This window comes from Gambusia affinis, linkage group LG19 (assembly GCF_019740435.1).
Source record: "Gambusia affinis linkage group LG19, SWU_Gaff_1.0, whole genome shotgun sequence".
NCBI lineage: Eukaryota > Metazoa > Chordata > Actinopteri > Cyprinodontiformes > Poeciliidae > Gambusia > Gambusia affinis.
In genome coordinates, this window is record NC_057886.1 from 15006194 (window position 1) to 15028187 (window position 21994).

Consider the following 21994-nt stretch of genomic DNA (forward strand, 5'->3'; position numbering starts at 1 on the left):
TGCCCTCTAGTGGTGATAGTTCAACGTGTTTTCTGTTAAACTTCACGGCAAAATTATTTCTAAGAGTTCACTGATGTTATTCTGGCAAATATTTCCACTCATATCATCTTCAATGTTGGCCAAACATAAACCTACAGAGTCCAAAGGTGAGGAGAACAAAAATCTGCTGGAAAATATGACCTGCCGCCTAAAAGACTTTGAAACAAACAGAAAAATGAATGGATAGTCCAGACTAGAAGAGGTAATTTATGGGAAAATCTGAATATCTTTGCTACTTTTTGCAAGGATTGCACATATTTGCATGAACTTACTTTAGTTAAAATAACCTCTTCAGTAAATGGCTGGGAATTTGGAATAGTATGTTGGAAATGAATCAGTCATAACTAAAGAAATGACTATGGTCATAAGACTGGAAGTGAGTGTAATTAGTAGTTATGAAATATAAAGGTTACAGAAAGATCAATGAAAAACACTGTCCAATGGTAAACAGAAATAACCTGAGACATATATTATAGAACATTAAAGAATAGACAGCACCCGCCTGAACTGAAAGGAGTGTGTTCATCATAGAAGCACAAAAAAAGCCATTTTTACTCTGAAGAGTGTGTAAGGATACACAGCTCAAGTGGGAAAATGTGTTGACTGTAAAACACACTCCACAAATCCAGGGTGAAGAGAGGATGAGAAGACGGGTGCAGCTAAATGCTGGATCACTCTGGAAGAAAACCTGTTAGAGGCAGCTAAACTTGTGACTGGGACTGAGGTTCACCTACCCTGAGTCAGCAACCTGCACAAGAGATTTGATTTAAAACATATTGACAGGGCAAGTGGACCAGTCAAACTTTAGACCCTAATCATATTGAATATGTGACTAAAAGAATAAAAAAATGCTCTTCAAAGATCTATCTATCTATCTATCTATCTATCTATCTATCTATCTATCTATCTATCTATCTATCTATCTATCTATCTATCTATCTATCTATCTATCTATCTATCTATCTATCTATCTATCTATCTATCTATCTATCTATCTATCTATCTATCTATCTATCTATCTATCTATCTATCTATCTATCTATAATTTTTCAAATCATTCATTCTGTGATTTTTCAACTCAGCATGTCCTTGGTTTTATTGAAAAGCATATTGATGTAGAAAACCTCATGTTCTGGCTTCTGCGCTACACTGACAAAGAGCTTGGTGATGTCCTTCAGCATCCATTGTGCTGTCTTCACTCTACCATGTCTATGTTTTGATTCATTTTTGTTCTTTTATACAAGTACAGCCCCCTCAGTAAGAAAGTTGGGACACTTTGTCAACAGAAATGAAGCTTTGCAAAGTTCTCTTAAAATAAGTCTTTGTGGAGGCCAAACACAGCCCATCTTCCAGCCTATGGATGAGAGAAAACAGCAAGGTCGTCGTAGGAACACGTTTCCAACTGCGTCCATCAATAGGATGTATAACTTGCTCGTGTCTGAACACTTTTATGGCTGATCAGTGTGAGAGGGTTTTTAAATGACATAGTTTTGCCAAGCAGATGCACAACTTTAGCAGAAAGATCCCTTTCAAATTCTGTGCATATTACAACAGAGAGTGCAGGAAAAGAGTGTGTGTGGGTGGTAGTCTTGCATGGAGTCCAAACACTTGATGCTTGATTGTTTCAAATCAATGCAATAATTTCAAGGCAATTTAAGGATACCTCAGTTTAAAAAGCAATTCATGAGGGGTGATGTTAATATTAAGTTTTATTAGATGATCTCGCTTGAATGAAACAATGAATACAAGCAAGTTTGCTGTGCCAGTTTACAGAAGTTTAGGCTTTGGTATTATACAGTTGTAAAATCCTCCATCACAAAATTCTGGGAGTACTGCAGAGGAATAATTTATCCCCAGGCTGTGTGAATCACAGAGCAGGGAGTGTGCTTTCGAGCTAGTCGTGACAATATAATGTAGTATAATACAAGGGGGGCTTCCACAGAGACAGAATTCGAAATCTATACATCTTCCCTAGTACTGTTATAGCAGGGTGTGCTGTATGTGTTCAAAATTGTCAATGTATCAGTCTGATATGTTTTCTCACAATGAAATGCCGTGGGGGAAAAAATCTGATATGAAAGCAAATTATGTTTGTTACTAAATCACGACTGCAGGAAATTGCATGAGAACATTGTTAATCACTCTGAGCACTCCACAATCCACAGTGTCATGTCTGCAGGGATTTGGGTATATTAGACTGCTCTGCATCCATTAGTCTATAATCTATCCATTTATCCATCATCAGAGAGGAAACTGAAAAAAGGTAGAGTGCGTCTAATTATAGGACTGGATGGATCATGATACCCTCCATCTTCGAGTGTTTTTTCTCAGAACAAATTGTTCAAATGCATAATTTTAACTCGATTTTAATCATGTTGAAGAAACTGTATGTTCTGCAGGTAATGTCTACCTATATTTCTAGAAGAGTCTAGAGAAATTGATTTTTTTGAATTTTTTTTTTAATTGGACATTATGCGGGTGCTTCATGCTTCTATAAAAGGCATACTTTCTGAGCCAGAGCTATGACGCAGAGACTGCATGGGCTCTCAGCAGGAGTATAAGAGATGGCACTCAGCTCCGTTGCGGAGCACACATGAAGGGGGGAGAGGAAACCGATCGCTGATTAGACTCAAAGCTTCTCGGTGGCAAGAGCCAAAGGGATGAACACAACTGAGAAGTTCTACCTTCCCGTTGATGGCATCCTCGAAGTGTTCAACTCTTTCACCGGGCATCAGCATTCACGAATTGCGCACCAAGTACTGCAGAGTGCAGCTCTCATCCCGCGATCCCAACACCCCAAAGTCTCAGACATAATCAAAACGGGAATGGGCATCATCAAAACTGTCAAAGGCTGCTGGAGACGGCAGGATAAGAGAATGATCTCCCGCAGATCGTCAAGTTCTGGGCGTCGGCAGGTGTCAGTTGATCGAGTCCCCAAAAAGCCGGTGGACCTGACAGAGTTGGGTGCGACCAAGTCGAAGAACTGTTACAGAGTAGTGGTGCTCGGAGCACCCAAAGTGGGTAAAACCAATATACTGCGGCGGTTCTTAGGGGAAGACTATGAAGAACACTATGAGCCTACAGTCGAGGACTTTTATCGCAAGATGTTCCACATAGGAGGGGAAACATACCAGGTTGATCTGCTGGATGCGGCATCTGAGAAAGACTTTCCAGCCAAACGGAGATTGTCCATACTGACAGGTAAGGACGCTTAATGGCTTAGTTTTACTAAGAGAAACAGTCGATGTCCTTAAACTGAATTATAATCATTTTCTTTGTCTTTGCAGGTGATATTTTTCTCCTGGTCTTCAGCTTGGATGACAGGGAGTCTTTGAATGAAGTCCGTGAGCTGCTCGACGAAATTAAAGCCGCAAAGGCAAAACTCCAAAAGCCCAACCACCCAGCGAATGTGCCAGTCGTGGTGTGTGCCAACAAAGTAGACCTGGACGCACAGAGAGTTCTCAGCAACTCCGAGGTGGTGGACATCCTGGGCGAGGATGCGCCGTTCTTCGAAACCTCCGCTAAAACAGGCGCCGGACTGGAGGCTGTCTTCGAGGCTCTCGCAGCTCTCGGCGGTCTGCCCGACGAGATCAGCCCGTCGCGGCATCAGCTCATACCCATGCTGACCTACCAATCGCTGTGCGTGAGCAAACGGGGCATCAGGATGAGGAGGCACTCCCGGGGACTCGGCGCACCCTGTGCCGCCGTGGACCCCCTTGCGCGCCGCCCGAGCTTCACCAGCGACCTGCGGCTGGTGCTTGGATCAAGCACCCAACACAAGAAACCCGAGAAGCGTCAGGTTCAATGAATTATGAAACTTCTCGACAAAACTAAATTGTAGTAGTATGCTGCAATGTCATAACATGTAAGGAGTTATACTCTGTAGCACCTGGCCGGACCGGTGCACTAACTTTGTTTTCTTTTTTTGTATTCTGTAATTTTATCCTTTATTAAAACTTTGTTTAAAATGTCGTGCTTAATTTTTTTTTCCTGTCAGTGATCAAACATTTTGTCGATTACAATGAGAAAGTGAAAATGATTTACGTAATAACTTGATGTTGTGAGTGAGGAGATAAAAAACCTGGAGCGTGGGATGGGGATCATCTGCGAGAGAGGATGACTCAAAACGTCTTCAACAGTCTCCAATCAGACACGAGAGATTGTTCACATTTCGGAGTGCCCACGACGCTCGGGGTTGGCAACGAGCCTTACAATGTGTCAGGAGCAATCCTGCTTAATCAGCTCCGGTAGTTTACACACATCTGAATCACGTTGTATTTTAGGAAACAAAACCTTAAGGCGATATTTTTAAGGAGGAGGAGAGGACGAATAATAAGAGGAGTGCTACAATGAGATCAGCACCATGGAGAGAGCCCACATGGAAGCCAGAGGGCAACTTATCCACTGGTTTTACAGTCAGTAATTTTCCTCAGATCCTTCTATTACTTTTTAAGTCACGCCACATTTCAATTACTTTTCCTTTCATACAGTTAAATAAACAAATCCACAACATTTGTGAGATGGAGACCTAACCCTGGAATTTATCAAAAATGTCTATATTTTCTTGTACAAAAGTTGCACCGTTACATAACCTCTGGAAAAAACATGTTTGATAATATAAATCAGCCTATAAATGCCAACAATTAAATAATAAACAGAATCGCAGATTTAGCGCCTTGGAAAATATTCATACACTATGATCATTTTCATGTTTTCTTGTCACGGAGAGGAGTTCTATGCATAATTAAAAAATTTTGAGATACAAAAAACAGTAAAATACACTGTTTTCAATTTCTTCACATTTTTATTCTCCAAATACGTACATTTACAAAAACCAGTAGTTAATTTTCAGGGGTATGTCCAGTTAGATTGGACAAAGAGGATCGATGATCATGGATGTTCAATGATCAGAATCCATCATTCAAAAACTTAATTTTTCAATGATGAAAAATCCATCAATTCATCATAAAACATAAACATGTTTTATGTTTAAGTAAAACATTTATTATCTCTTGTCAGGTTTCTGCATTCATTTTAATTCTGTAATAAACAGAATGCTCTATCAAAAAAGAAAAAAAAAATCACAAACCTATACATAAAAGTTTTTGAATGTTAAAAAAGTGGAAAATCTTAAAGGTTGTCTATACTTCTATCAGGCTTTATAGCACATAAATGTAGCAACCAAATAGAAAGTATTGTTTTTAACCAATCTAAGTTTATTAAATAATACTCCAGGCACTTCATTTAAAAATAAAAGTGAAACTGAAAGTATTATCTCCACCAGTTTAATAAAGCAGCAAATATTATAAAAAGCATCTAAAATTAAACATAGTCTTGTTGCATTTAAAATAACCTTAAAAAGACTGCAAGAAAAGAATTGAAGATATAAAACACTTTTTGAACTGATATATACTATCCTGTTAAATCTGCATAGAGGGTTACAAAATATTATTCATTAAAAAAACATAAAGCAGAATAAAAATGTTTGAGTATTTCTAGAAAAAAAACGGATTGTACAAAATCTGACATATTTTTTAAACAAATAAATAGTTTATTCTTTTACACATAAGTGTCATGTTTAGACAATTCAACGGATTGTGAAAATTCTTTTTTTTTTACATGGTTGTGACTTAAAGTGTTATAGATCTTCATTGTCAGTTAGCTGCCAATTTTTGGGAAAAAAATCTATCCAGTTCCACCAGCAAAACAGGAAGCATGCTGTCCAATAAGGCCAGACCATCCCAGGAACATCTCAACCCCCTAATAAGAAAGAATAATGAACAAAGTGTCTGGGTCAGTGTTTACTTAATTAATTATGCCAAACAATAAATATGCTAGATCTAGCTTCATATAGACTGCAACTGCATGTGTTTACAAGTAAACATGACAGTAGAAAAGCAAAGACATGAAATCACCTGTCATCAAGAATCAGCAGTCCCTTCTGCAGCAGCTCTTGGACATCAAGAGATCCACCAAATATTTCAAGAAGACTTAATTCAGGGCTAAACAGCTGCCAGTGCTTTAAAGAGGCAGAAAATTGTGACAAATATGTTCAGGTTTTACAAAAACTGCTCACTACTCGACATTCTCCTCAGTGACAGAGGCATTCACACAGAAAGTAAAAAGTCTATTGTGTGAGCTTCACCTTGTGATTAATGCCCTTGGTCATTCTCATTCCCATCACTAACACCTCCTCTAAACTGCGAAACAAAAATCATTCAGAATTAACAAGAACAGGTCTCAATATAGCTTCTTCTAAAGTGGACAGAATGTTTCAGAGTTGAAGCACATACATACACAGAGAGCTTGAAACCCTGACACTCACACATCTTGTGAACTAAGTGTCACATTTTCACATGGCCAGAGAATTTTGGGAAACTGCAACAATGTGTCGTCTTGTGTGACAACCAGAAATAATCATGGCAAGACGCAACGCTACTGCCAGCAAGTGTAACAACTCACAGATCAAGATGGCCCAGCTGGATCCGCCTTCTTGTCCCATGTCCTCGCTGCTGGACTTCACGGATCCACACATTTGGCTCCAGGGTCTGTGTCCGGGCCTCACGGGTAACGCCTCCCTCCGCCAGGGGAACAAAACGTCCATGTGCTCCTGTTCCACAACACACGCAAATAAGAATGCAAAAGAACAACCAACATCCACCAGTGGTTCTGACCTCTTTTAAATTACCAGGGCCAACGCCGACGTACTGTTTTCCTGTCCAGTAGCTAAGGTTGTGACGACTCTCTGAATTCTGTGCAACACAAAGACGGGTGTTACTGCTGTGAGCAATGGCACAGAACCAACTTCATCTCATTAAGAAGTAGTACATTTATGATTTTAAACGGAATCACATCGCTAATTGTCAAACACTCTGTTTTTGACCCAATACTGCTATTTTCTAATGCTAACTAAATATTATGCAAGTTTACTAATCAACACAGCTAAACAAGACTATAGCATGACAGATTTCTGCTAATAAATTCAAAACACATCTGAATAAATTAGAATGCCATGATCCTGAAGAGGAGGTATGTTAGACTGGATTTGTTTTAGTTGTTTCTTTCTCTGTTTTTATCCGCAATATTGTACTAAGTGCATTTCTGGATTTAAAATATTTTTTTATTGCTCCAGTGTAACACTCTAATCTCCCAGTAACTATAATGAAGGGTTTTCATTTGCTGTGAGCTAAGTTATTAAATTAACAGCAATAAACAATTAAAAAATATTATTTTAATGTGACAAATTTATAGAAGTTTTACTTTTTGAATTGAATCACTGAAGTAAATTAATTTTTTTAATTATATTCGAATTTATTCAGATGGACCTTTATGGTTCTTTTCCCAGATAAACAAATGAAAACATTGTTTTTTTTCTTGCCGTTTGTTATTACTCTTTGAAGCAGATTCAGAGAATAATTTGTCAGAATAGACAGCAACCTCATGTACTTTGACATACAAAAACTAAAAGAAAGAAAAGTAATTCTAAATGAAATATTTTCTGAAATACATAGGTGATTTTAATCCGATACTTGGTCTTTTTAATGTACATTTTCAACATATTTTAACACTACTTTGGAACCATGAAACATCAAACTAAAAACCTGTAGTTTTACAAAGGGAAAATGATTAGTTTTATTCACTCAACATGGGATTTAAACAGCTCATTATTGTGCATAATAGTTTAGCACATTGGTATTTGTAATTTAATGCAGAATGAGACTTTACACAATCAGCAAAGAAAAACAGATGTTAGTTGGATGAAATATGTTGCTAAAAGGATTTATGATTACTTTGTAGAAGTTATTTACACCGACCTCTGAACTGTGCACTAATGTGCTGGTATATAAATGTTGAAATTTCATTCATATATATTAGAAGTATATTTAACTAAATATTAAGGGTAATTAACAAGTAGACTTTTTTTACCTATGTTGCCTTTAAACTGTGTTGAAGTTAATCTAAGTTTTAAAATCCTTCGTTTATTGATAATTTGAGGCTGTTTGTGACACACTTACGTTTTTAGCAAAGTTAGATACTTCATACTGCTGAAAGCCGTGCTGCTGGAGAGTTGTTCTGGCACTTTGGTACATCTCTGCTGTTATTTCCTCTGTGGGCATAGTTACTTGTCCAGACTGAACCTGTTTAAACAGCTGAGTACCTCTCTCAAGGGTCAGCTGGTACAGAGACACATGGTCATCACACACCCTCAGCATCTCAGACAACTCTCTGCTCCACAATTCAGTTGTTTGGTTGGGGCGTCCGAACATAATATCCACCGACACCCCACCTGGACACAGCTTCCTGGCCTCTGCCAGAGTCTGCAAAGCATCCAGGGAGTTGTGGTCTCTTCCCAAACCTTTCAGGTCCTTGTCCTGCAGAGACTGTGGGAATAACACCGTGTTATAAGCAGTAGCTGGAGATAATTTTCTGACCTTTAAAATCTAACATTTCTGTTTACCTGGAAGCCAATGGAGAAACGGTTCACCCCAACACGGTGGTAGTCTTTTAACTTTGACATTCCCACAGGGGTAGGGTTTACCTCCAGTGTGACTTCAGCTTCATCTGAGAGATTCACCTGCTTGGAAACCGTTTCAAGGATCTTAGCGATGGTTGATGGGTGAGTCAGGCTTGGAGTCCCACCACCAAAAAAAACAGATGTGATGCTGCAAGACAAAACCAAAAGATTGTGAAGGTGTTTACAGGGCAAAAGTATTTATGTCTTTTAAAATTCTTGAGATGTTCACAATCTTCAGTGTATTTTTAAGGACTTTATGATAGACCAACATAAAGTGGAGAATGAGTGTGATGTTAAAGAAAACTGATAACAAGCTTTGCTAAATTGTTTTTACATTTCTCTGAAATCTGGTCTTCATAGAAAAGTGGCAAAAACGTTGGTCAGATTGGAATGATTTTGAGTGCTGACAACATTTGAGATTGTGGCTGATGTCCACTTAGATTAAAGCATATTCAATAGACAGAAAGACCCACTCAAAGTCCACACCTTTGGTTAAATTAATAATTTGTGGCAAAACTTGAAAATTGATGTACAAAGATGGTCTCAATTGACTGAATATTTTTGGAATCAATAGAATTACAAAAAGATTTACAACTGGTGATTCTACAAAGTATTGACTCAGGAAACTGTTTTATAAACAAACCATTATCCCTCCACTTCACAAATATGCTCTACTTTGTGTTGCATGACTTAAAATTCCAGAAAATTGCAATAAAGTTCCAGTTTGTAATTTGCCAATATATAAAAAGTTGAAGGGGTAACCATATCTCTGCACTGCATTTGTGGTAACCTGCATGCAGAATTGAACCCAAGAGTGACTTGAATGAATGAACATACCAGGACACTTGACTGAGCTGCAGCAATGTCTCAGTTTCCCTCTGAAGACACTTTGCCATGATGTCTTCGTTGTTCTCTTTGGGTATGTATTTGTTAAAATTGCAGTAGGTGCACCGTCGGAGACAATAGGGCCACTAAGGGAGTGAGAACAGAAAGCAAAGCATACATAATATATGCATTAAAAGTAGAATACTTTAAAATTAGAACATTTCTGAAGAAAGGGGCCTGCCAAAGTGTGCCCATCGTTTGGAACCCAGCATTCTGATGCTATAACTTAGCATTGATGCTAAAGTAATCCACAATGTTCTCAATAGCATGTGGAGAGTCACAAGCATGTTGAGTGACATGGACTTACTCCATTCAGTATGTAAAAGTTAGTGTATAAGCTAAAATTAGCCTAAATGCTGCCAGTGGCATGTTGGGTATCACTAGCATGTTGTCTCACATTGACTTCCTCCAATCAGTGTGCTAAACATGGAAAACAAATAAAAAATAGCTATAAAGTTTATTTTAGAGAAGACGCTACTGCTACCACTAGTGGGGTGGAGGACAGTGCACTGCTAATGTTTGTGCTAATCTTAATGCACTGCCTTCTACCTTTTTACTTTTGCAAAACTAAAAATCAGCTGTTTACTTTGTGGCACTTCCTTACCAGAAAATGCGCTCATCTCTTAGCAACAGACAATAAATATTGTTATTGTTCAAAAAACATGAGATTTCTTCTGCCCTTTGAAATACTACGTATCTTATACTACTCACTACTTAACAAGAATTATGCATTTGGTGAATTTGGCAGAAAAGTGAAAATGTTTTTTGTTTTTGTTTTTTTGTTTTTTTTGTCATTGGTGGTAAATATATTACAAAACAGACATTCAACACAAAAGTAAAAATCTGATTTATACACCATTTCGGTTCGCTGCAATAAAAAAACGCTAATCTCTTAACACCAAATGAATAACAAGTAATATTGTTTATAAAACATGAGCTCTTTTGAAATACTGCTTATCTGCTTAGACACAAGAAATTTACAGTTGGTAAATTTGGCAAAAGTAAAAATCAGATGTTTACTTTGTGGCACTTTGATACCAGAAAACACGCTCATCTCTTAGCAACAGACAACAAATATTGTTATTGTTCAAAAAACATAAGATTTTACATAACATAAGCAAACTGCTGTGAAAAATCTGAAGGCTTTTATTTTGTAGGGTATGTGTTGTTCTTATTTTGAGAGTCCAAAGTGGTTGTCAGTTTTGGGGCATCAAGTTTCATATGGAACTTACTTCCTTTGCTCTTCTGCCACCTTGTCTGTAGTAAATGTTCCACCAAGGTGGGAATCTCTGTAGTTCTAACTGGAAGCTCTGGCCTTCTCTGTAGGAACTGAGTGGTCCGCTATCTCTGTAGTTCTTACCTTCAGCCAACTATGTAGTTCTCTACATCTCTGTTCTCATCAGTGTTCTATTGCTATGGCAATTAATCCTCTATGAAAACTGTCCTGTAAGTGAGACACAGAGAGGCACACGAAGATCTCTCTGTTGAGTTTGACACAAAACAGTATCAGAATTTGTTTTGATTTGAATTTGGTTCGTTTTTTCGCTAATTACGTCGCCATGGTTACGCGAAATGCCAACAACCGTAATAGCAACCTTCCCAGGATCTAGCCGCACGTTTTGATAGTACGAGCAGCGGTACGAGCCGCATTAACGGTGAAAGGAAGAGGCAGTTATTTTGAGGTGTAGAATGTGCCTCCATGCATTGCTGTGCCAGGCCCCAATAACTAACTCGGCTAAAGGAAAAGATGTAGCTTACGTGCACATATAAGGACGCCTGTTCAGTGAGACGAGCTGAAGCTGGACTCTCAGGCACATGTTCGGTCACTTTCAGGTCGGAAAACCGACGCAGCCCCGGTGAGAAGCCACAACTGGCTTTACGGAACATGTATGTTCTCATCCTGCTGACACATTTAGCTGTCTGACGTTACATTACAACACCGGTTGTTATGACAACCATGTTACAAATAATCAACATAGACATGTCTTTCCGTCCATTGTTTTAGAGGGTGTGACGTATGTCTAAACAGGAAATACGTCAAATAAATTCCTTTTGGTATGTTCTGCAATTTTATCACACGGAGGCGCTATTGTACCAGAACAAAACTTATTTATGTATTCAAATAACCATCCTTTAATGTAGGGGGCGTTGTATCGAACCGAGTTCACGCTTACTCCTGCTGTGCCTCATGTTTTATCCTGAATGTTTCATTATGTAACTCTATTCATTTATTTTGTTTAAAATACTAGTTTTAGTATTAAACCCAATTATTTGATCTTAGATGAGAGTTACCATTACAATTTAAACTGCACATTTTTATTTTTATTTTGTTTTGTAATTTAAGGTTGGATTTTCCAACATCATGTATTAAGTAATCCTTATGCCTTTAAATAAGAAGGTACTTGTTTACTAAGTACTCATACATGACTGATGTAGATGTTAGATATTTTTTAGATTTTAGAAATTAATTTGAACTTAGAACAAATGTTGGGTGAATTTTAAAACAACTAACTGAATGATATAAACTGAAATATGTACTGTTGCATTGATTACCAATTTATTTCTGCTAAATAAATAGATTTTTTTATTTATATAAAAATATTGCAACATTTACTAATTTATTGAGTACACTTTATTGGAATTTTCAAGCATCAGCTGGTCCCAGGTTAAAATCACACCATTTATATCATTACAGAAAAAATATCAATAATTAAACAGAAAATAAGCTTTGTAAATAAATAAATAAATAATAAAACAGACTTCATCACCAACAATGAAAATATTCCTAAATTCTTTGCCATACCATATGATTTCCACCACATGATACAAAACAAGGAAATGTAATTAAACAAAGATTTTCATTTGACACGTCAATAAATGTGGATGAGCTCACTGTTGGTTTCTGACCCTGAGGATATTTTCCAGCCAATATCAAATCTGATACCCAACAGAGCCAGACTAAAACAGACAAGAGCAGAGGACCCAGATACATTTTCACTGCACACAAGATACATTGTGATCATGTTCATTTGAACCACCTTAAGAGAATGAATCAAATGGATAAAAGAAAGAAAGGTAAGACTTTACATTTAATACTGTAGAAATGCAGATGAAACTAGATGTTTAGTTTTAGTATTAGGAAAGAGATTAACTAAACAACATGTTTCTATTTATACTTTTTGAACTGTTTAAATTTACAGCTAAAACTTCAATTCAGAGCATTATTTGAAGCTAAATGAAATCTCAGACTCCTATCTTGACAGGATCTCCAAAGGAACTGAGGCTTTTGGTGGTCGGTAGCAGCGGACCCTCTCAGTTCCAACTAACCAATGCTATACTTGGAAAGGAGGCTTTTTCAAAAGATGTTATCAGTATTTCTGCAAGTGTGAAGAACAAGGGAGAGCTGTCTGGTCGACCAGTAGCAGTGGTCAATGGACCAAACATGTATGACAAGGATATAACTCATGTAAAGAGGAAGATGGAGCTCAGGAGGTCTAAGTGTTTAGTTATACCTGGTCCCCATGCCTTTCTTGTTGCCTTTGACATTGAGAAAATCTCCCCCAATGACATGAAAACTCCTTGGTTGCTGAAAAGACGCTTTGGAGCAAACTGCCTGAAACACTGCATGGTTCTCTTTGCCTATGAAGGAAATTTGGATGGAGCTTCTCTGGAAAACAGGGTGAAGAAGACTGAATGGTACCTGAGAGAACTGATTGAGAAGTACGGCGGGCGCTTTCATGTTTTCAAGAAGAACTGGAGAGATCGAAGCCAGGACATGGAGTTTCTGCGAAAGATTGAGTTGATGGTGGCTTCGTTGGGAGGGGGACACTTCTCCAGCAGAACTTTCCAAACGGCAGAGGACAGCGTGAGGAAGGAGGAGAAAAGGCTTAGGAAACAGAAGGCAGCGGAGATAGAAAGGACATGGAATGAGATGGAGCAGCAGTATACGTCAGAGGAGCTGTGTTTTCAGAAGGATGCCTACATCGCTAATGTACGTGCAGAGATTCAGGATATGGCAGAGCTTGATAACGGTTGGCTCAGAACATCCCTGGCCAGAGGGCTGGGGACTGGCTTAGTTGTGGGGGCCGTGATTGGTGCACTTTTTGGATCTATTGAGGGGGTGGGAGGAATGCTTCTTTATGGTGTTATAGGTGGGGCGGTTGGTGGGTCTGCCGGAGGAACTGCTCATGTGGCAATCAAGCATATGGAGAACAGAGTTGCCCCACCAGCTAGACTCAATTTTAATTCTATCTTCATTAACCGTTTCTTTGCAGTTCCTCGTACATGACAGCATGATTACTTCATTTTTCTATGTAGAAATAAATGTCTGGCTTTTGCTCATTTGTGCTGAAGTTGAAACACATGGAGTCATTTCTCATTCATCATGTTTTGTTTATATTGAGACTTTCTTCCGATGCCTCAGTGTGTTTAAGCGTTTATTTATTTAATTTTTTTTTTACCTATTTTGAAAGTCTTTGAAAGGTATTTCTTAGAACATTGATTGCTTTTCACTTAGTTTTCACAGGTTTGGCAGGTAACTATGGGCCCATATAACATCCCACTTCATGCCCACCATGGAGGATATGTGATGCTGTGGGCTTGTTTGTCTTCCAAAATGACTTATAACCTTGTGTGCATGGCATTATGAACTCATTAAAATACATTTTATTTCAGTGTCCTCTAGCATAAATTAAACCAAACCATAATGATCCAAACATAGAGATTTCTGGACCTATCTGGACATAGGAACACGTCTAGAGATCTGAATAATCTACTAATATTATGTAAAGAGGAATGAAAATGGTGATTTTGTTGAACAATTCTTTTGCAATTTTAATATGTCTGTAATAAGAACAAAGACATGTATTCAAATAAAGTGTTGAATTTTTCAATTTTTTTCCAATTAAGTTTATCTGATTGCAATAAATGTTATATTTGTTTTAAGGCTTTTCATGCAAAAAGATGTATTTTTTTATGTAGATACTTCAAGCATCTGTTGGCGGTATCTAAATTTAAAATATTGTGGTGAATAAAAATTATTAATTCAACTCTGATTGAACATTATATTGTTTATTGTTGATTTGTGAACACCTTGTTGTACAAGCTTCACTCCCTTGTTGTGCAATGAGTTAAGGAAGAGCTCAGTACCATAAGGGGTGGAGTTAAAGCTTGCTCATGTTTGCCATTCCCTACAAAGACCTGCCTATTCTCCTTGATAACACTCATGGCTGAGCACACCTGTCCAGAACAAAAAGGTGAAGTATTTTTCTGTTCTTACCTGAATTTAACGAAGTTTCTCTGTGGAAAAGTTTGCTTTGTGGAAAAGACAAGAGTGCGAAAAGTAAGATTGGATTTATATCATGGATTTATAAGATAGTTTTCTTTTACCTAAAAAACTGACTTTATGATCCTTTATGTAAGTTCTGTGGGCTTTTTATGAGCCTCTTATATAACAAGAGATTATTTCATTAAACAGGGAGAGAGTACTCAAGGAAAATTAAAACAGAATTCTAGAAGTTTCAGTTTTACAGGGAGACTAAAATCTTTGGTAGTTTCCTGTTTGACTACATACTTTTCTGCTTCAGTTCTCAGTTAATCTATCTGAACCAAGATCACAGAAAACGTGAAAACCATTGGGAGTGACAATGAGCACCAAGGAAGAGAAGACAGTCAAAGGGGTATGTTTCAACTCAATACGCAAAACCTAAAATTATATTCTTCATTTATGCTCTCAATGCCTCTGAGCTTACTGGATATCTTGCTTACTCATCTTGAAATACTGTAAAGCATGTTCCCATTTCTGATTAATTATTTCTGATTTAACATTGTACCAAAAGAAAAAAAAATACTTTAGGGTAATTAAATACCTTGAAAAACAGGATCTATGGGTTCATGGTGTAACCAAAGTACAGTTGTGAAAATATACTATATTTGTTAAGATATTGTACCTTATTTCTTGTCAAACATTTAATCATTCTTTGTAGATGACAGATTCTTCCATCTGCCTCCTCCCCGAGAAGCACTTTTTGTGCCTTCTCTGCAAAGACATCTTCACCAACCCAGTGACCATCCCCTGTGGACACAGCTTCTGCTTGTCTTGTCTCAGCCAGTTCTGGACTCAACGCCAATCCAAATACTGTCCTGACTGTAGAAGATTGTTTGCCAAAGCGCCTGACCTCAGTGTCAACCATATTTTGGCAGATATTTCCGAAAATTATAGAACAGCACGACCTCAGAAACCACTGGAAGAAGAGAAGGTACTTTTTTTGCTTATATTACACATTGATTAGTCCATAATGTCAAGTGTACAGATGTGAGAAAGTACTTGTCTCAACACAGTTCTCTTGTGTTTCTGCTTTGTTTGTGACACTTAAATATTTTCTGATAACTTTATTCATCACAGAAAAAAGCTACACCAACACCTACCTGGGTTAAAAAAGTAATTATTCTTTAAATTTAATATTTGGTTCTTCCATTCTTGGCGCATCTATTTCAATAAGCATATTCAATAAGAAGCAGTCAGTGTTTTCATGATGTGAAAAACACTGACTGTGGATGAATTTTGGCCCAAGCTTCTTTGCAGAATTGGTTTAAATTAGCACCATTGCAGGGTTGACCTGTTGATGTTGTCAGGATAATTGTTCTCCTGAACAATCAAGTCAGTTGAAGCTTATGACTATGAATTGATGGGTAGACCTTTTATGTTAGGATTGTAAAGAGCTTATTTATAATTCTAGCAATTTTGGAAAGTCCTCCAACTCCAGTATTTTAGATGGTCAAAAATACTGGAAAGTTATTTAATGTTCTGTCTTTGGACCTCTTAGATGAGTATTTGATTAGCTCTTGGAGTAATTTTGGTTCCCACTTTTCAACTTCTTTTCAGGAGTTGAAACGGTTTATAAATGACTTTTAACACTTCCCAGACTGGTCAATGTCAGAGATTTTATTTTTTATGTTCTTGATTCTTTTTTTAGTTTAGGGTGTCAGAGTGTTTTGAGATGATTTAGCCTAATGTATGTTGTTAGATGGTTTCCATTTCTGTAATACCTTGATTTTACAGGTCTGGTAGTGATCAGACGATGTTGTAATTTGTGGAAAATGTGGTTAATCGGTTAATTCATGATTTTACAAAGTGGACGATTTGTTTTTATATAGAACAAGGTTGGTTTGAATGCACCTTAATAAATACAACCCTGATTTGAAAACTAAATTTTGTATTTTCTCAGGTTAACTTTGTTTGATAATAATAAGAATTTTGAAAATACACTGTATTGCTGAGGGCATTGTTCTATGTCCACAGGTTATAGACGTTAAGCAAATGATCAAGGACAGGCTGCAGAAAATAGAGAGGCTAAAATATTCTCTGGATGTCCAAAAGGTAAGTTAAAACTTTAGCATAAATTTAATACTTTAATAGTTCAATAATTTAATGAGTCCTCCATGTTTTGTTTTTTTTCAATCAGAGTTCTTACCTGCGTGAGGTGCGTGAGAGTCAAAAGATCTTCTCGGCCCTGGTGTGTGCTATGGAGGAAACTCATAAAGCTGTTGTCACTGCAATTGAAAAGAAACAAAAGGAGCAAGAGCAAATAGTGCAAACACTGATAAAAGACATCAAGGAAGAGATTGAGCAGCTGAGGAACCACATGAATCAACCCGATCCTCAGGTTTTTGATCAAAATGACGACATGAAGCAGGTCGTCTCAGTAAGAATTACCATGTGAAACAGAAACTATAATGTTGTTGAGGTGCTATTGTAATCCCCTGCTGAGCATTGTTCTTTTTTTCCTTTGTAGCCCACTAACATGAAGGACTGGTCCAAGGTCAGCATTGAAACAGATCCTTGTGTTGGAGTCACAAGAAGAGCAATGTCAGACATCTTGGAAAAAATTAAATTAGAAGTCAACAGGCTTTCCAAAGCTGGTGAGTAATTTTGACTATGGATTTGTATATTATGTTACTGCTATGCACTATATTAGGTGGTAATAACGTTTCTTTTTTTCTGTCTTCAGAACTAAGAAGACTTGAGAAGTATACAGGTAAGGCCTTGATGTAACACAGGTGGAAAGTATTTTATCTTTCTATCTCAGATGGTCTGGCCATGGTGTTTCAATTATTCTTTGCTTTGCCACTGTCTTCCTTCTCAGTGGAGGTGAACCTAAGTGGAAAGACGGCACACCCTTTCCTTTCTGTCTCAGATGATCGGAAACGAGTGAGGCACACCGACAAGCTTCAGGAGGTTCCGGATCATCCCACACGCTTTGACCGTGTGGCCAATGTACTGGCCAAGGAAGGCTTCAGTAGTGGGAGGTGCTACTGGGAGGTGGAGGTTGGTGACAAGATTGAGTGGAACCTGGGCGTTGCCAGACAGTCCATAAACAGGAAGGGCAAGTTCACTGTTTGCCCGGCCAATGGTTTCTGGACTTTGAGCCTGAAGAGTGGAGGCCAGTATGTTGCCAACACCTCTCCGGTCACCTTTGTGGCTCTTGAGCAGCGGCCTAGAACCGTGGCAGTGTTTCTGGATTATGCCGAAGGCCGTGTGTCCTTCTACTGTGCCGAATCAGGAGTGCACATTTACACCTTCACGGATAGGTTTAAAGACCAGCTTCACCCAATTTTCAGTCCTGGACGTCTGCATGGTGGCAAGAACACAGGTCCACTGATCATCACTTCAAGCTTCTGCAGCATTTGAGCCTCTGTGTTTGACGTTCCCTCTTAGTATTTATTTGATTCTGTCTAATTTATTAAATGAGATGTATATTGTACAATCTTCAATAAACCACATATTATTCTGTGAAAATAACAGATTCATTACACTTGAGAACTACAGTAAATCCCATGAAATGAATAACAAAGAAAGGTAAAATGTTAAAGTAAAGAGGAGGTCCTCGAATAAAAGGAGATAAAGGGATGGATGTGTAGGGCTGCAGAGTTGGGACAGAGGGGGCACAGCCAAACAGCAGGGCATTGTGTTCATACACCAGGCACTGGGAGACACACAATGACACATTCGTGCACACACACACAAGCTCGTGCTTCTGCCCACCGCCACACAGACTCAAGCTGGCATCTCTTGAGGGCAGCCTCATCTCCAGCCCAGTCCGGTCCTGTCCAGGGTATTGGGAGCTGATTGTACCTCTGCTGCAGTTCACTCGACCTCTGACAGAGAGCTTCACAGCCCTGATGTGTTTCTGCTGACTGTGCTGAACTCTCAGGGCATTTCCAGGCATCGTCTGTTGGAAGGAGCAATAAACAAACACACCTGTGGATCATCTCAAGGACGAGAAGTGAGGAACCACTGGAGGTAAAAACCTTGACTTATGTCCAGCAAATTAAAGCATGCATAAAGTCAGCGTGTTTTATCTAATAGTTCTGATAAAAAAGGAATGGATGACAGATAAAGATAACCCACTTTGAAAACTTTTATAACTTAAAAGACCCATTTTATGTAACTCACTGATATCCTCAGTGAATCTTGTAGTTTCACAAAGGTTAAAAAAAAAACAGCATCTGGGCCTTTCAGGAAGTTTAAGCCTTCCAAGGAACTTATGGTTTGTCATGCAATGTTTTGCAATTGTAAGCAATTACTACATTCAGCTGTGTCCAGTTTTTTAAAATACAACTTCTTTGCACAAAATCCACTAGCATTCTCATAAAATCATGTTTTCTTTCTGGATACATGTCTTAATTTCTGTATTATTTTGTGCTGTAACTGTTCATGCTGGGAGATTTTTAAAACTGTTTAGGTAAATCCAACATGCTTTTTTTAATGTGTAAAACTCTTTTTTTTTTAAATAAGTGCCTGCAGTAAGTCCCTTTGGTGTTTGCTTTTATTCTATGATGGTGTAAAATGAGAGAGCGGTAATAAACGAATGAAACCGGTTCTGTTAGCCCACTCCACGAGTGTCTCATGAAAGCTGCTTGTGTTCACTTGAGTCCCTTCATGTTTTTCTGAGATTATCCACTCACCCAGCCAGGCGTAGCTTAACACCCACATCTGTGTGTCAAAGAGGGCTATTCTTTGCAGCGCGCCCTGGAATCCACTCAACATGGGCCTCTCTGTGTCCAAATATTTATGATAAATGTATTCACTAAACTCCCATGACATAATTACCCTGTAATGTTGTAAAACTTTCATTTGAATTGTAATAATATCCCTCTGTATGATTCATTTCTAAAGCTTCTACTGGTTTGACTTTTGTTTCCTGAATTTCAGGATACGTGCTCTTGTGGAACCCAAGCTGATCTCATCAACATTGACACAGACAAAGGAATAAGACCCAAACATTTCACAGCAACACAAACTGTTTTCTTTCTTGTGGGACATTGATTTGACTCTGGACCCCAAGCTTACATAAAACCAAGACAAATCCATTTGATTCAAGCAACACCTTCCATCATGGCAACCACGGGCATGCAGTTGATGGGCCTGATCTTGTCCATTGTAGGCTGGGTAGGTGGTGCAGTGGTCTGTGCCATCCCCCTGTGGAGGGTCACTGCTTTCATAGGCAACAACATAGTGACGGCTCAAATCATCTGGGAAGGCCTGTGGATGAATTGCATAGTGCAGAGCACAGGTCAGATCCAGTGCAAGGTGTATGATAGCTTACTGGCTCTGCCCAGCGACATGCAGGCCGCCCGTGGCCTCACTGTATTCTCCATCCTGCTCTGTGGTGTCGCTCTGGCTCTGGGGGTCCTTGGAGTCAAGTGCACCAAATGCATAGGCGTCAACAGCCTCAAGGCCCGCATCGCTCGCATTTCTGGTGCCATGTTTGCCATCGCAGGGTTCCTTTACCTCGTTCCTGTCTGCTGGACGGCCCATTCCATCATCAGGGATTTCTACGACCCACATGTGGCGGCTCCACACAAGCGAGAGCTCGGCCCTGCCCTCTACATCGGCTGGGTGGCGTCAGCTTTGCTTCTGATTGGTGGTTCTCTGCTCTATGGGGGGTCCAGTCCCCCTGGAATCCCAGGATCTCCCACCTTCAGCAGCGGAGAAAGCAGTCCCCGTAGAGCTCCCACAACACAGGTCAAAGGTTACGTCTGAAACATCTCAAGATATTCAAATCCACCCCAAATTATGACATTATGACTCATTTTTGCTCCTCTTGAGTTCGCTCCTTTTCATAATTATACATGTAATGTTTCTCCAAGTTTACTTTTTTCTTTAAAAAAGCTACATGAATCTTTTTAGAGAAATTGTAATTTTTTATGATTTCATACCCAATTTTTTTTAATAACATTTTTTTCTGTCTGTCTGTCCAGTACAATAAAAGTTGTATCCTCTAATGAGGAAAATTGTGTGTGCACATTTTTACAGATATAAAATCTCTTTTAAAAACCTTTGAACTGTATGTGTTTACCAAAGAGGCATTACATCAGAACTACATTAACTGCAATATTTTTAAAAGAAAACCATGTTTGACTGGAATACATGAACATCTCTCCTGCTGAAGGAAAAAGAAACAATAGAACAATAGGGACTGTTGTACATTTACTTGAGGAGCCATATTGTTGAGAAGAGTGTGTGTGTGTGTGTGTGTGTGTGTGTGTGTGTGTGTGTGTGTGTGTGTGTGTGTGTGTGTGTGTGTGTGTGTGTGTGTGTGTGTGTGTGTGTGTGTGGGTGTGGGTGCGTACGTGTGTGTGTGTGTTGTCCTATCTATCATCTCCTCTTTCCTGTCCCAGCTACACTGTGCCAGGAACACAAAGAAATAATTTACATTACTTACAGTGCAAAAAACAAAACAAAACAAAACAACAACATCAACAGATTACAGTGAGGGATCATACTTAAATCAACCCAACTCTGCTAATGTTTTTTAATATAACAGTTTAAATAAAGTAGCCCTATTTAAAATATAATAGATATTTCTACTAATTTATTAATCAATGATAAATATCACTGAGCTACATTGAAAATTATCTAGTTAGGTGGGTGTACTTATTTTTCAGTAATATGTGATTAGATGAGAACCAGAGGGCATTTCTTTGTACTGGATCTTTCTCCCGAGTCATCACAAGCAGCGCATACAAAGCAAATAAATAGCTTTTTTTTCTTTTTCAGGATTTCTGAGACTTTTTATTTTTATCTTCAGCTGTGATGTCATCACCCCCGTCAGATTGTCTTCTTTCTCTTCGTAACAGCGGAGAAGCGAGCAACACAATGCCACATTATAGAACCATTATTCCAACAACATAACAACAATGGCCAGTGTTCTGAGTGCCAGGTGGTGACTCATACATGACCTAAGCACGCCTGCATTAGTGATTGTGGCTGTGAATTGAGTAAGGCTGTTAATACTGTAAGTCTGCGTTATTTTTATGTCCAACTGTAAAACGGCAGAGTGGAACAAGTGCATAGTTTATATGTTAAACACTTGGTCCAGTTTCAAAATCACTCTGAGGTTTGATGACAATTTACAGTGAGAAGATATACAGCAATTATTCAGCGGTAAAGTTTAAAGTTTAAACAATGTCACTTCAGTAAGGTCTTTAGGACATGATGACTCTTTACTGATCAAATTTCTGAGTAGCTGTAAATCTGTTGCACCACCATGT

The 21994-nt window shown here is 38.4% G+C and overlaps 5 protein-coding genes across 11 annotated transcripts; 4 read left to right on the forward strand and 1 right to left on the reverse strand.

Moving 5' to 3' along the window:
• The first annotated feature begins 1067 nt into the window (after positions 1-1067).
• Positions 1068-4053, forward strand: rasd2 (RASD family member 2). The gene is made up of 2 exons (XM_044099844.1): positions 1068-3240; positions 3327-4053. Exons 1-2 carry the CDS (start codon positions 2700-2702, stop codon positions 3845-3847), a joined length of 1062 nt encoding a protein of 353 aa, XP_043955779.1. The 5' UTR covers positions 1068-2699; the 3' UTR covers positions 3848-4053.
• Positions 4054-4823: 770 nt separating this feature from the next.
• On the reverse strand, positions 4824-11737 carry rsad1 (radical S-adenosyl methionine domain containing 1). 3 transcript variants are annotated; one of them, XM_044100261.1, is made up of 10 exons: positions 11198-11729; positions 10672-10883; positions 9392-9525; positions 8498-8702; positions 8055-8420; positions 6728-6791; positions 6502-6649; positions 6185-6239; positions 5955-6058; positions 4824-5799 (listed from the first exon to the last, which is right to left on the reverse strand). In XM_044100261.1, the coding sequence occupies exons 3-10, from the start codon at positions 9448-9450 to the stop codon at positions 5694-5696; spliced, it is 1107 nt and encodes a 368-aa protein (XP_043956196.1). In that variant the 5' UTR covers positions 9451-9525; positions 10672-10883; positions 11198-11729; the 3' UTR covers positions 4824-5693. The 3 variants fall into 3 exon arrangements, 2 of the variants coding, with proteins under 2 accessions (XP_043956196.1, XP_043956195.1); XM_044100260.1 differs by lacking the exon at positions 10672-10883 and having other exon boundaries at positions 11198-11731; XR_006369082.1 differs by lacking the exons at positions 4824-5799; positions 10672-10883 and having other exon boundaries at positions 5976-6058; positions 6714-6791; positions 11198-11737.
• LOC122821936 (GTPase IMAP family member 7) lies at positions 11239-14274 on the forward strand. 2 transcript variants are annotated; one of them, XM_044100266.1, is made up of 3 exons: positions 11239-11326; positions 12391-12514; positions 12703-14274. In XM_044100266.1, the coding sequence occupies exons 2-3, from the start codon at positions 12487-12489 to the stop codon at positions 13725-13727; spliced, it is 1053 nt and encodes a 350-aa protein (XP_043956201.1). In that variant the 5' UTR covers positions 11239-11326; positions 12391-12486; the 3' UTR covers positions 13728-14274. The 2 variants fall into 2 exon arrangements, with proteins under 2 accessions (XP_043956201.1, XP_043956202.1); XM_044100267.1 differs by having other exon boundaries at positions 11258-11326; positions 12365-12514.
• Positions 14275-14618: 344 nt separating this feature from the next.
• On the forward strand, positions 14619-18236 carry btr02 (bloodthirsty-related gene family, member 2). 4 transcript variants are annotated; one of them, XM_044100265.1, is made up of 8 exons: positions 14619-14694; positions 15025-15117; positions 15460-15696; positions 16740-16817; positions 16903-17142; positions 17233-17359; positions 17449-17475; positions 17584-18236. In XM_044100265.1, the coding sequence occupies exons 2-8, from the start codon at positions 15085-15087 to the stop codon at positions 18126-18128; spliced, it is 1287 nt and encodes a 428-aa protein (XP_043956200.1). In that variant the 5' UTR covers positions 14619-14694; positions 15025-15084; the 3' UTR covers positions 18129-18236. The 4 variants fall into 4 exon arrangements, with proteins under 4 accessions (XP_043956200.1, XP_043956197.1, XP_043956199.1 ...); XM_044100262.1 differs by having other exon boundaries at positions 14622-14694; positions 15424-15696; XM_044100264.1 differs by having other exon boundaries at positions 14622-14694; positions 15424-15696; positions 16903-17133.
• A 153-nt stretch (positions 18237-18389) lies between these two features.
• cldnk (claudin k) lies at positions 18390-20722 on the forward strand. Its single transcript, XM_044100268.1, has 2 exons — positions 18390-18740; positions 19653-20722. The coding sequence occupies exon 2, from the start codon at positions 19836-19838 to the stop codon at positions 20481-20483; it is 648 nt and encodes a 215-aa protein (XP_043956203.1). The 5' UTR covers positions 18390-18740; positions 19653-19835; the 3' UTR covers positions 20484-20722.
• Positions 20723-21994: the final 1272 nt, after the last annotated feature.

Bases quoted from the DNA above. Each gene is read 5' to 3' on its own strand.
- rasd2 (XM_044099844.1), top strand. From the start codon at position 2,700: ATGAACACAACTGAGAAGTTCTACCTTCCCGTTGATGGCATCCTCGAA. The intron at 3,241-3,326 runs GTAAGGACGCTT...TTGTCTTTGCAG, and splicing joins GAGATTGTCCATACTGACAG to GTGATATTTTTCTCCTGGTC.
- rsad1 (XM_044100260.1), bottom strand. From the start codon at position 11,338: ATGAGAACATACATGTTCCGTAAAGCCAGTTGTGGCTTCTCACCGGGG. The intron at 8,421-8,497 runs GTAAACAGAAAT...TTATTCCCACAG, and splicing joins GTTTCTCCATTGGCTTCCAG to TCTCTGCAGGACAAGGACCT. The intron at 6,792-8,054 runs GTAAGTGTGTCA...TGTGTTGCACAG, and splicing joins TATCTAACTTTGCTAAAAAC to AATTCAGAGAGTCGTCACAA.
- LOC122821936 (XM_044100266.1), top strand. From the start codon at position 12,487: ATGAATCAAATGGATAAAAGAAAGAAAG. The intron at 12,515-12,702 runs GTAAGACTTTAC...CTATCTTGACAG, and splicing joins AATGGATAAAAGAAAGAAAG to GATCTCCAAAGGAACTGAGG.
- btr02 (XM_044100262.1), top strand. From the start codon at position 15,085: ATGAGCACCAAGGAAGAGAAGACAGTCAAAGGG. The intron at 15,697-16,739 runs GTACTTTTTTTG...CTATGTCCACAG, and splicing joins AACCACTGGAAGAAGAGAAG to GTTATAGACGTTAAGCAAAT. The intron at 17,476-17,583 runs GTAAGGCCTTGA...CTTCCTTCTCAG, and splicing joins AAGACTTGAGAAGTATACAG to TGGAGGTGAACCTAAGTGGA.
- cldnk (XM_044100268.1), top strand. From the start codon at position 19,836: ATGGCAACCACGGGCATGCAGTTGATGGGCCTGATCTTGTCCATTGTA.